Genomic DNA, 13,548 nt, shown 5'->3' with positions numbered 1-13,548 from the left:
CAGCAGTTTATCATTAATGCATGTCCACATACACAGAACCGACCTAACATACTCCCAGGATCTGCAGTAATGCACATAAACTAATCCGCACACAGTTACACTTGTATTATGGAATGCACTCAAACAATAACAACCGTACCTATGAAAAGGCAACACTACAAATATTAAATCAGGCCCTAAACACCAATACACCTCCTATTAGGAAAACAGAACTAGCCAAGCAGCTATAGATCCCAACACAGAAATAATTGTGTAACTATACTAATAAGCAGAATAAATGTTTCACAACAACTATGAACAGAATAATATCCAACAATTAAAAACTTATAAAAATTATTTAAAATTCTCCAAACACCAATAAGATATTTCAAACCAGCAGACACATCACATAATATTCAATAATTAAAATGGCAGTCAATTAAGAAAAATAAACTTAAAAAGCCACCTTTACTAACCCCCTCCAGCAGCTCTTCTTCCTTGCAGGCCAGTAGCACACCAGAAACAGTAGTGGCTGAAGCTCTGTACTCATGGTCCTCTTCCTTAGTGCCCACGACCAGTGTCTCTGTCTCACACACACACACATAACAGTGACACCCCCATGACCAGTTTCTGTCTTTCACACACCAGTCATCTCCCGACCAGTCTTTCTCTTACACACAAAAACACACACCAGTCACTTTCCCGAACAGTCTCTCTCATGCGCACACACACACAGGCTTCCTACTCCCATGTTCTCTCTTACATATTCAGGCTTCTCTCTCATTTCATGCCCCCTCCCCCCCCCCAGCACAAATGGTAGCTGCAGCAGCCTCTCCTCTAGCCCCCGCAGGCCAAGAAAGAAGAATCCCATCAGCCACGGGAGGCTAATTCTGCTGTCTCCTGTGCCGATTTTTGGCTGCTTCTGATTTTGCTTCGGGCCCACGCTACTGCTCGGGGCCGCCGCTGCAGACGCTACTTTTTCGTGCAGCATGGCTCTTTCTTCTTCCCAAGCACCCCACTGCACATCACTTCCTGTTCTGGGCCAGGGTGGGGGCAGGTGTGGGAAGAAGAAAAGGCCCAGCCGCAGTTGCCAGCCTCCATTAACACTCCTGCCGTTCCCATCCAGGCTTGAACATGCTGATAGCCCGGGCGGCGGCGGCAGCAGCAGCAGAAGATGGCTTGCCTCTCGCTCGGTGAAGGAAGGGGGGGGGGGGGGGGGAAGAGCAACGGGTGACCGGTAGCATGCGAGACATCTGCCGCTGCTTGGCGACACACTGGTTGCGATGTGCTGCTCTACACTACACATACACACACAACCTTCATAAAATGCAAGCAATGAGTCTCTACACACCATACAAATTCTGCATTCAGAGAATATAGCAGGCAGAGTCCTTATTTCACTTCACCAGGACCCAAGTTGCTGTTCTTCATCCCACCTCCCCATTTCCTCCTCCTCCGTACACACCCCTTCATCTTCTCCCTTAACCTCCTCTATATCTCACCATACCCTCTTCTATGCCTACCCCCCATTTCTCACCTCCTTCAAACTGTAGTAGGAAATACAGGCCAGTGACAGCATGTACTCCCTGTCCCAACAACTCCTCCATGTTTCCTGCTTAGAAAGGAAGCATAGGGGATGGGGAGGAAGAGTCACTGCAGGTACTGGTGTTTCATGTGCACTCTGTTCCTGCGCTGCTGCCAGTCTACCAGCTCTGTTCTTGCTGCAGCTTAGTGTGGAAAAGGGAGGAGAAGCAAGTTCCCTATCAGCTGCAAAGTTTCTTTATAGTGCCAATGGCCCTGGTGGGTGGCAGGGAAAAAGACTGCCATCATGCCCTGATCAAAAGCCCCTCTCCTCTCTCCAAGGGTAGACATTATTTACCACCTCCTCCTGCTTTTTTTTTTTTTTTAATTATCCGCTTTGTTACATGTGCAAATGAAAAGCTCCACCCTGTCCACAAGTGGTCACTCTGTTCTACATATCTCAGTCAAGACAAACTTCAGCACTGCAGGATTCTCTACCTATTGCAAGTCATGGTAAAAGAGAGAATGAAAATAAAATCTTCTGGCAATTGTGTGTCGTATTTGCTTCTACTATAGCGTCTCGTTCAGACAAAAGTTACATTTTCTCAAATTGCTCAAACATTGCCAAGTTAGAAATCTATACCAAATATTTTCTACAGGGACCCAGGTTTGTAATGTCTACACCATCTCTCTAATGGTAATATTAAAATATGAATGGGAGAGTTTTTATCAGTATTGAAACTATTCTGAACTTCAAAAAAAGAAGCAAGACTTGTAATGTTAGAGAAAAATAGAATATTTTAACATTAAATTAGAAAAAACACAAGCAATAAATACTAGGCAAATGCACAACAAATTTCTTTAACTGGTAGAAGATATATTTTATTCAGCACTGTTGTATTCATACCTGTATTCTGTGGGCAATTGTCTTTAAATCTATGGGCTCCTTAATTATTGCATAGTAGTCTGGATATTGCTAGAAAATAAAAACATATTTTACATGAAAATGTGGGACAAAGTGATTTCCCAGATCCCCAACAATATGCTCTGGATTAGAGGAAGAGAGCATGCATGAATGCTGGCAGCAGTCAGGACAGACAAAATACTGCACATCCATTTTGTGCTAGCACAGAAGCAGTCTATGAGGTCACAAAGCCCTTGCATTCTTCACAAAGGAGAAAAAAACTTTCTGGCATAATTACTCTTGCTGCTAATAAAGCACAATATAAATACTCACTGCAGCACAAACTCTTCTTCATGGTCAACTTCTTCCCAATTTATTTGGGTCAAATATTAGTCATTCAGTATGGGTAAGGGGCAATGAGCTACTTTCCCTTACCTAAACAGCCACTCTGAAACTGTAATTAACAAATCATCTCTGCAAAACAATTTTCTTCTGAAGCAAAATATTCCTCCTTGTCTGACTGAACTGTAGTGTGTCAAGATTCGGTTCCACACTTGGGGATCAAATGTATCTAGGCCTTCCAATATAATCACAAAGGCCTCTGCAAAATTCCTGAGCTATAAACAATAAATAGTCAAATATCTGCTTATAAGAGAAATCTTCCTTATTGTCACAGGACAGGTATACACCCTGCACTAGTTTAAGGAGTTAACACTGATTTTGCAGGCTGTACAATGAAGTACCAGGAAAGCAGAAACCAGCAACAGGGAGAAAAGTATTCTTCATGTGAAAACTAGTTCTAGGGAAATTATTATTCATACTGGTTACGAGGTCAATTATCAAGACTAAATATGTCCCTGGGGCTGAGTTCCAGAGACACAAGTGAGGCCGAAACTCACCAGTACATTCCTTTATTTCAAGCTTTTTTTATACCGAAGTTCGTTAGCATATCACATCAGTTTACATTCCTTTAGGTGTCTTGAACCCCAAATGAAGGGAATATAAAAATTATGTTAGAAGGAGACAGAGAGAGGAGTGTGCCTAGTTCCACAAGACTGCAGAGAGGTTTTGTTGTAAAGGACAATAGCACAATAGCTGATTCCTTAACCTTTATTCTTAGTTTAAAAAAAAAAAAAAAAAATACAACTCCCTAAACTTGAGTTTTGTTAATGCTTTCTGAGCTTGGAGAAAGGTCAAAGCTGCTGAGAAGTAGCTGGCTTCATTTCAAGATTCCTTACCAGGAAGAAATACAGTAGGTCAAATATCACTAATTGAATTTTGATTACTTAAAGTAAGGGATGAAAAACTGGTATTTTTACCTTCCTTAAGAAGGACAATCTTACTTAAAAGGGCTGGATATATAGGAAAATTAGTTTCTTACCTGGTAATTTTCATTCCTGTACTACCATGGATCAGTCCAGAGTCCTGGGTTTTGCCCCCCTAGCAGATGGAGACAGAGTTTTCAAAACAAAACTCCGCCTTATACAGGATGGTATCACCAGTATTACTCAATGTCAAAGCAGAATGGCTCTCAAAAAACCACCATAACTATATACAGTAACCCTTCAACAAGAAAAAGAAATAACTGGTTTACTTAACCCTCCTAGGAACTGAACCTGTAGAACCACTTGAGGACGGTCAATCCAATTTCTGCAGATCTGAAAACAAAAATCAATCAATAACTGAGCGGACTTTCCCTTACTTCCATGCGTTCCCCAGGTGGGGCTCTGGACTGATCCGTGGTACTACAGGAACAAAAATTATCAGGTAAGAAACTAAATTTTCCTTTCCCTGTACGTACCTGGATCAGCCCAGACTCCTGGGATGTACCAGACCTTTCTTACCTGGGATGGAATCTGGAGAGGCCCACTCCAAGTACTGCTTCTCCAAAACCTCCTTCACCCAATGCCTGAACATCCAGTCTGTAGTGTCTGGCAAAGGTATGCAAAAGACTTCCAAGTCGCCGCCCTGCAGATCTCCTGCGGTGAGACCATTTGACACTCCGCCCAAGAAGCTGCCTACGAATGGGTAGAATGAGCCCGAAGACCAAACGGTACAGGCTTACCACACAGCAAATATGCCAAGCCTATAGCCTCTTTCAACCAGTGCAAAATCGTATTCTTTAGATGCCATATTTTCTTGTTTCGGACCAGCCCACAGCACAAAAAGATGGTCTGTCACCCGAAACACATTAGTAACGTCCAGATAATGCAACAATGCCTGAACATCCAGCATCCGTAAGTCTTTAGACATAGGGTCTGACCGGTCCAAAACGGGAAACTACGGAAGCTCCACCGACTGATTCACGTGAAAAGCAGACACCACCTTCAGAAGAAAGGAAGGAACCGTCCACAAGAAAACACCAGAATCCAAAATTCTCAGAAACGGCTCCCTACAGGATAGAACCTGGAGCTCCAATACCCTGCGAGCAGATGTGATAGTGATAAGGAAAATCACTTTTAAACGTGAGATCCTTTATTGTAGCCGTTTTCAGAGGCTTAAAGGGGCGCCGTACACAGAGCTGAGAGAAACAAGTTCAGATTCCAAGAAGGACAAGGGTGCCTGATCGGGGGACATAAATGCTTTGCCCCCTTTAGGAAAGGAGCCGCATCGGGATGAGCAGCCAACGCCACGCCTTGAATGGAACCGCGCAAACAACCAAGAGCTGCCACCTGAACCCTCAAGGAACTACACGATAAGCCCTTGGCAAGTCCGGATTGTAAGAAACCTAAAATATCCGACACCGAAGACAAAGTAGGAACAATCGCCCGGTCCACGCACCAAGATTCAAAGATTCTCCACACGCACACATATGCAAGGTTGGTGGATGTCTTGCGCAACCAGAGAATTGTTGCCACCACAGCGTTCGAATATCCTGTGCTCCTCAGGAGGCGCCTCTCAAAAGCCATGCCGCTAGACAAAAGTGATCGACCTCTTCCAAACACATGGGCCCTTGATGGAGAAGGTCCGGGAGCAGTGGCAACCGCAGGGGACCCCGCCACTGCCAGATTGACCAGGTCCGCAAACCAAGGCCATCTCGGCCACTCTGGAGCTACGAGGATGACTTCTACTGGGTGTATCTCCACTCTCCTGAGCACTTTGCCTATCAGCGGCCAAGGAGGGAAGACATACAGCAACACGTCAGTCGACCAGGGCAGCACCAGGGCATCTACCCCTTCTGCTCCTGTTTCTCTGCGGCGATCGAAGAAGCGCGGAGCCTTGGCGGCATGAAACATTGCCATGAGATCCATGTGGGGTACGCCCCACGTGTCGCATATGAGCTGGAAAGCTTCGTCTGCAAGCTCCCATTCCCTGGGATCGAGGCGGTGCTGACTGAGAAAGTCTGCCTGAACGTTGTTGACTCCTGCTATGTGAGACACTGTAATAACTTACTAAATGCTTCTCTGCCTAGCTGATCAGCTGCCGGGCTTCCTTGGCCACTAGCTGGCTCTTGGTTCCCCCTTGGCGATTGATATAAGCCACCGTGGTCGCATTGTCGGAAAGAATTCTGACAGACTTCCCCTGGAGGAGAGGGCGGAACGCTTGCAACGCTAACCTCACTGCCCTGGTTTCCAGATGATTGAACGACCACTGAGATTCTTCCTGGGACCATTGTCCCTGCACCAACTTCCTCAGGCAAACCATTCCCCAACCGGAGAGGCTGGCATCCGTGGTCACCACTGTCCATTTGGGCACCTCCAGGGGAACTCCTTGGGATAAGTTGTCCAAGATAAGCCACCAATCGAGACTGGAGCTCGCCGTATCCATATTCGCAGGCAGTTGGTAAATGAAACTGTTCGGAGACTGGATTCCAACGCGAAAGCAACGCTGACTGAAAAGGACGCATATGAGCAAAGGCCTAGGGCACCAGCTCCAGGGTGGAAGTCATGGAGCAGAGAACCCGCAAATAATCCCACACTCTGGGGAGACAGTTGGCCAATAAGTCCCGCACTTGTGCTTGTAGCTTGACAATTTGGTCCAAGGTAAGGAACACTCTCCCCTGTTGAGTGTTGAATAGAGCTCCCAAAAATTCCAAAGACTGGGTGGGCACCAGTCGGCTCTTGGCTAAGTTGATCACCCAACCCAGTGATCGCAGGAGTTGAAGCACTTTGCGAATTGCCAACTGGCCAAGTGACTCCAACTTTGCCCAAATTAGCCAGTTGTCCAGGTATGGATGCACCAGGAACCCTTCTCTGTGCAGATGAGCTGCCACCACAAACATTACCTTGGTAAATGTTCTGGGCGCAGTGGCAAGACCAAAGGGCAAAGCTCGAAACTGAAAATGGCAACCCATTACTGAGAACCTCAGAAACTTCTGGTGGTCAACTGTCCTGATACGGCGGGGTGGAGTGAAATCAGGCTCCCCGGTGTCGCACCCAGCTGCTAGCTTGGAACAAGAGGGCCCTCGACCCTGTAATGCAGCTGCCTCAACCAGCGGGGGATGGTCCCCTTAGGACCTTACAAACCCCCTGGGAGGCTCAGGACAAACTGCTCCTTTTTTTTTTTTCTTAAATCAAAATAAAAACGTTTTGCAGACCAAAAACTCTCTAAAACTCACTACTCTAACTCCAATGAACAATCAGCACAGACTGTAGGCCTTGCACCTCCACCATCTGCTGGAGACCGAGAAATACTGCCGGACTGTAGGTGCCACCATCTTATATAAGGTGGGGTTTTGTTTTGAAAACTTCACTGTCTCCATCTGCTAGAAGGGGTGGGGGAGGGGGGCAAAACCCAGGACTCTGGACTGATCCGGGTACATACAGGGAAAAACCTTTATAGTAATTTTAATAAAGTAAGCTAGAAAGCACTTAAAAGTTACCAGGAAGCTCATCTCTGCCATCAACCCTCCACTGTTACACTTATGCAAAATAAAAAAAATATTTAGGTCATCTAAAGTGGATATTTGGCCATCCAGTGGAAATGTATTTCTGTGCACAATGTTTCCTACACTTCCAAATGTCTCAAAGTAGTGGTCAAACTGAATATTTGATTTATTCAAGACTTGGTCTTACCATGAGAACTAATATGAGCTGCTTAGCAGTCAATATGCAAAAACCAGAAAACTGAAAAGGGCTGAATTTTATACTATGGTGCCCATATGCAGAGGATCAGGAGTGAGAGATTTTGCCCCCAGAAATCAAATAGCGGCAGATGAAATCTCAATTTCTGAGCTCCTTCAGAATTTGGCACCCAAGGCCCATGCCTACGTTGCCTATCCATAAATCTGACCTTGTATTTGAAAGGCTTTTATAGTTTGTTGTTTCAAATTGACAAAAATGCTCCATAAAGGATTTTGTCCATGTTTAACTCTTAGGGCTAGATATACTAAAGAGTTTTCCCCACTTTTATTGGAAAATTGCTTAGTACATAGAGCCCTCTAGTAATAATCACACACTTGAAATAGTTTGGACACTCACCACTTTGGAGGGGAGCTTCTGAAAAAGTTCACTTATGAGTCGCCCTGTTGGGTGTGTGGCTGTAGCTATAGAATCAAGCAGCTGCTCAAGGATTGTTTTCAAGTAACTTGGAGAAGACTGTCAGAGAAAAGAAAGCATTCCAAAGGGCCTTTATAAAGAAATATACATAATGAAACTTTGCTTCACATATTACTTTAAACAGAGAAAACATCCAAATCATTATGTAGTTACAATATGTACACTCCTGGGGGAATTCTGTGCTACTGCGGAATTTGCACAGAATTCCCCCTTCCCGCAGATTTCCTTCCTTGTCGCCCTTCCCGCATATTTCCACCGTCGCCTCACCGATTTCCTCCCTCGCCGGAAGAGGATTAAAAACCGGAAGGACAGCATCCATCGCGGGTCAGGCAGAAAATAGCAAAGGAGACCCTGGCATGCCGGGAACGTTTGTGGCGAAGATGAATGCCCGGGCGTGCCGTTCGCGGCGAAAAGGGAAGGCCTTCGTGTGCCGCGAATGGCACATCCAGGCCTTCATCTTCACCACGAACGGAGCTCGTCCCGCAGCATGCCGGTGAGAGAGAATGGGTGTGTGAGAGGGGAGGGTGACAGAGCATGGTTGGTAAGAGGGGGGGTGGGGAGGGTGAGAGACAGAGCAAGGGAGGTAAGAGAGGGTAGGTGGGGGGGATGCATGAGTGTGGGTTTCAGAGAGAGGGAGCCTATATGAGGAGAAGGGGATGCTGGTGAGAGAGAGGAGAGGGTGTGGGGGAGGGTGAGAGACAGCTTGTTTGGTAAGAGGGGGAATGGGGGGGATGCTTGTGGGTTTCAGAGAGGGAGCCTATATGAGGGGAGGGGTGTGGGGGATGCTTGAGTTTCAGAGAGAGGGAGCCTATATGAGGAGATTGTGAAGGAGTGTGTATGTGTGTGAGAGATTGTGTATTGTATTAGAGAGAGGGAGCATGTGTGTGTGAGAGGGAGCATGTGTGTGAGAGAGGGAGGGACAGAGGGAGCCTGGGTAAGGGGCAGTACTGAGAACAGGGTCAAAGTCTGGGACTGGCAATACAGTGGAAGGGGTTGAGCCTAGAGGTGGAGGGGAGAGATATTGGCAGGTGAAGGAGCTGGGGACTGAGAGGGCAAAGTGGCCAGGGGAGTAGGGAAAGCGAGTGGAAGGGACACTCTTACAGTGAATTTCTAGGGAAATTCTGCTCAAAATATTTAAAATTCTGCAACTTTAAGTAACAACTTTTTTCTATAATAATTTAAAATGTAATAACTTAAAGACTGTCATGTAAATTGTGTTATTTTGACCAATATAAAGTTTGTATAATTTTGCAGAATATTCAGTTTTTGTGCGCAGAATTCCCCCAGGAGTAAATATGGAACAAAAAAAAAAAATAGTATTACTTAAGCAATAACTTCCATAGTTTATATGTTTATAGATAATTGATAGTAGTGCAGAATTTTAGAGCACTGGTCCAGGAAAACAATAGATTCTTTTTGGGCTGTGATACTTTTTATTGAACAAACCTAAGAATTATTCAAACATAATTCTGTACACGAGCTTCTGAGATTTAGGGGAAATACCAGAGTCATGCAAGTGTTCAGAGGGTCTCTCTCTTTGCTCTCTTTTCTAGTCCTCTGGGTCATGATGAATACCTCAGCCCTTTCTTCTACCATTTAGTCTTTGCATCCTAGTTTGGATGGCACTGAGCATTTCCTTTCCTTTAGCTATGGGATTTTACTGAGATGGCAGCAATCTGAGTGTGCATCCTAGAAATAGGCAGATAAGTGTCCTGATCTGCTTGCTTCTCACCTATTAAGCATCTCTAAAGCACTACCCAATTGGTGGTAAGAAGCCCATGGAGAAGTAAATTCCCTGAAAAATGCATTTTTTCCCAATGAAGTCAGTCATTAGGAAAAAAAAAATGGCCTTTGTTGTTCTGTGCTTTAGTAATATATGTAATCTGACTCCTGGCAAGCCTTTCATTTTTCATCCACTTGGTGGCCTATTGCTTATTTCAGGAAGCTGCTTCATTTTAATCTGACACATAGGTTATATACACCCACCTACCTCTACTTCAGGACCTGTTCCATGATTGTTCTGCCCTTCATCCTCATCATCATCCTCTTCACAATCTCCTTTTTGAATAAACTCATTTCTTGTGCGTAAATACAGATCCCAGAGTTTACAGGCAGCTTTATATTCAGGAGAATCTGGCTGTGTATAATCCCACCCGAAAAAAAAAACCAAAAAAAAACCAAAACCCAGAAACCAAATCAAACACAAAAAAAAAAGAAAGATTTTTAACTGTTGGAATTCCAGCAAATTTAAAAACTATTTATTTTCCCAACATATTATCACAAACTGAAATAATAATTAGTGTTATGGAACTAGATGAGAACATCCTATCCAAAGCTTTCACCAGTTTGTGAACAGAATCATCTTTTTGCTCTAAGAGGGTCTCACAAGTAAGCCAAGTGATGATAAAAAGTGATCGTTTTTGATCTATGTAAACTGGTGCTATCAGATTCTCATGCACGGACTGATCTCATGTTCATTCTTGGAATATATGATCTATTACATTTTGAGACCCATTCAAATTTCATCATTAGCAAAACTGCTAAAACTTTGTTTAGTGGCCTAGTGGTTACAACAATGGGTTGAGAACCAGGATACAAATCTCACTTACCTCACTTAACGTCCTTGAGCAAGTCACTTTACCTCCCATTACCTCAGAGGACCACTCTCTGGGCAGAGATTTACTATATCTGAATTACTAAATTACCACTTTGAGCATCCTTTGGAAAGGCGGGGGTACTCAGATCAGTAGTTCTTCGAGTTAAAGATATGGTTAACCCATCCTCTGAACAGGAGGAGCCAGGCTTAGCAAGTCCGGGGAGGCCAACTCTCCCCAGGCTTCCTCACAGTGCCGACATAAGTTGGAATCCAGGTCAGACTGTGAAGCCCTAATATGACAAGCAGCACAGAGAGAAAGGCACTTATGTTTCTTGGCTGCTGGAGCTACTAGTGGCGGTAACTGTGTGTTCTGTTGGCTCACACTTAAAATTTTATGCGCACAGATTTCAGGTGCCTAGGTGGGACACAGCGAGGCACACATACAGCCCATTCACCTGGCTTTACCTGTATTCTGCACTTAGTAGGTTGTATGCATATGTACATGTGTGACATTATGCGCACTGCGCGAACCAACATACTATGGAGGGCAACACGGCACGCAAAAAGAAGTGCACAAGATGGTGCCACCGTGGCCTGCCAACCAAGCCTAAAGCAGGGGCCTAGCCCACAGGGGGCCGCTCAACCCGCTCGGAAGTCCACTTCCCCTTACCCCAACGGGATCAACGTCGGTATGGCGCGCTGAGCTAGGAGACCAAAGAAAGTCTTACCGAAACCCCTCCAAATGTCTCTGAATCGGGAGGTAAAACTTTTTTTTTTTTTTAAACTTACCTGGGGCTCAGCACTTACTGGCTGAGGATAGAGACTGTCTCCAGCTGCGGAGAGAGAGGACTTTGGCTGTTACCGCCATGCTCAGCTTCCTGCACCTGCTTTATTTCCGCTGCTTAAGCAGCAAAGTCCACTCCGAGAACTGGCTACAGGACCAGGGCACACCTCTGAGGGATCTAGGAAATTGCCTCATGAATTCTCAACTGGGGGAGGAACCTTTAGGTATCACTGCAGGAGAGCGGGGCTTAATTTTTTCTCCAATTTAAATATGGAATCTCTCCTTCCAAAACGTACAGCAATCTCCATAGGGAGAGGTACATCCACCATCTGCTGAGACAGAGAAATACTGAAGGGCTGGGGGTCACTGCAAGGGTGTATCTAGGGTGACGTCAGCTTTGAAATCTGACTCATTCTCCATCTGCTGGCAAGGGAGCATAACCCATTGGTCCTGAGTCCATCTGGCTACATGCTAGGAAATGGTAAATATGCATAATTAAGAAGAAACATCAAAATATCTTTAGGAAAGAAAATTTGAGTGAAAAAAAGGCAGACTTCATTTGTTTTAATTTCAAATCTATATATCTCTTGCTAGTATTGCAGCTGTCACTGACACAAGAACAGTAGAGCTCCCCTTACCTTGTAATAGGCTTTTGCATTCTGAAACAGCAGCTGAAAATCTGCAGTTAGCAGATTAACTTCATCATATTCCTCCATCTTTAGTTTCTGTTGTATTTTCATCAAATCAATCGGTTGGGAAACTACATCATAGTAGTCTGGTTGGTTTCTGGTACGTTATAAAAAAAAAAAAAAAAAGAAAAAGAAAGAGGACATTAAGCCCCACACCCATATAATTGAAAGGAAAACAAAGAAACAATCATTATCCATTCAACTGCCCTCAAAATATACATTCAGTTAAAAATAAAGATCAATTTGGAATTAAATATATTAGTTCAGATTGCTGAAATGCATTAATTGGAGGACATAATATACTCTTAGAAATTAAGAAAACTAAAAGAAAGAAGCTTTTTGAAAGTATTTATTTATTTTATTTGTACTTGTTTTATATACCGAAGTTTAGCTAGAGGCCTTCACTCCGGTTTACATGTAAAACAACATATTACAATATGAGTAACCACAGATATAACAATATAACTGTTGTGATCAGAATAAAAGTATAACAGTCACAAGAATAACAATATAGCTGGTGCAAATATATATATTACTCCAAGGAGGGTAAATGTGTGGGGCAGCTAGGGCAGTTACTAGTTCTGTTATGGGAGAAAAGAAAGGTTGTGATTCTAAGATCTGTATGATGCGTGGTATAGAGAAGAAACAAGAATATACTATTCTGGTTTTTTTTTTTAATTTTATCTTTCAGCTAAAAGATTTAAACACAAAACTAATTTCATGGGCTACAAAATCACTTATGTGAATAAAATCCTTTGGAAAATTACAGCAAATCATAATTTTCACAGGAAAGAGAGGGCTATGTGTGAGGTTTTGTAGGGAATATTCTCTTCCCCCATCAAAAACAAGCTGCTCCTTACCTGGCATTGCTAAGCACTGCCATGAAAGAAATCTGGGCATGATTCTCAAGCCTGGCTTCTTCGCGTGTTAGCTGGGATTGGAGATACTGTGGTGGTAGCATCCAAAGCCCCAGGAGAGACTTGGGCGGGGGGAGGGGGAGAAAGTCCCAGCCATTACATAACAGCAACATCTAGTGATCAGACTCAGGATGAATGTGTGCTGGACTCTGAAATGAGTTGCAATTTATGACCTCTACTTGAGGACTGCGCTGCAAAGACTGGGTTAGATGGGAAGGGGAAGTGATAAAAAAAAAAAAAACTCAGATGAAAACTCCAGTAGAGATTGCTTCCAACTGACATGGAAGCCCAAAGAGGCAGAAAATAACTGATAGATCCCCAGCTTGCAAAACAAAAACACACTGCATATCATGATATTATGTTAGTGTGGAAAACTAAAAATCAGGTCATCAATAGAAGCTAATTAGTACTTCCTCTTACCTTCGTTTGGGTGCTCTAATGAAGAGCTCACACAAGATCCTGCCCTGCTCATCCTTGTAATCTCGGACTGTGTTATAAAGCTCATGACAAACAGCAATCTAACAATAGAAAATCATTACATGTTAATAGCAAAACACCAAATTATAGAAGGACCGGACTAACAGAGCATAATATAATCCACAAGGTATCTGGTGAGCAGATTTATTTATTTATTTTAAAATATCTCTTATACCACATCCT

The 13,548-nt window shown here is 43.9% G+C and overlaps 1 protein-coding gene across 6 annotated transcripts in view; it reads right to left on the bottom strand.

Moving 5' to 3' along the window:
• Positions 1–13,548, bottom strand: part of PBRM1 (polybromo 1) — a 355,730-nt gene that overhangs the window by 305,331 nt on the left and 36,851 nt on the right. For all 6 annotated transcript variants that reach the window (XM_029599448.1, XM_029599445.1, XM_029599446.1 and 3 more), the window contains exons 3-7: positions 13,309–13,406; positions 11,921–12,068; positions 9,893–10,039; positions 7,825–7,941; positions 2,408–2,476 (exon numbers count right to left, since the gene is read on the bottom strand). In XM_029599448.1, the coding sequence (XP_029455308.1) occupies positions 2,408–2,476; positions 7,825–7,941; positions 9,893–10,039; positions 11,921–12,068; positions 13,309–13,406 (579 nt within the window). The remainder of the gene's footprint in view (positions 1–2,407; positions 2,477–7,824; positions 7,942–9,892; positions 10,040–11,920; positions 12,069–13,308; positions 13,407–13,548) is intronic.

The sequence above is a fragment of the Rhinatrema bivittatum genome, chromosome 4 (genome assembly GCF_901001135.1).
Source record: "Rhinatrema bivittatum chromosome 4, aRhiBiv1.1, whole genome shotgun sequence".
In the NCBI taxonomy this organism is placed as follows: domain Eukaryota; kingdom Metazoa; phylum Chordata; class Amphibia; order Gymnophiona; family Rhinatrematidae; genus Rhinatrema; species Rhinatrema bivittatum.
The sequence above is the reverse complement of the archived record's forward strand: the minus strand, read 5'-3'. Positions and strand labels throughout refer to the sequence as shown.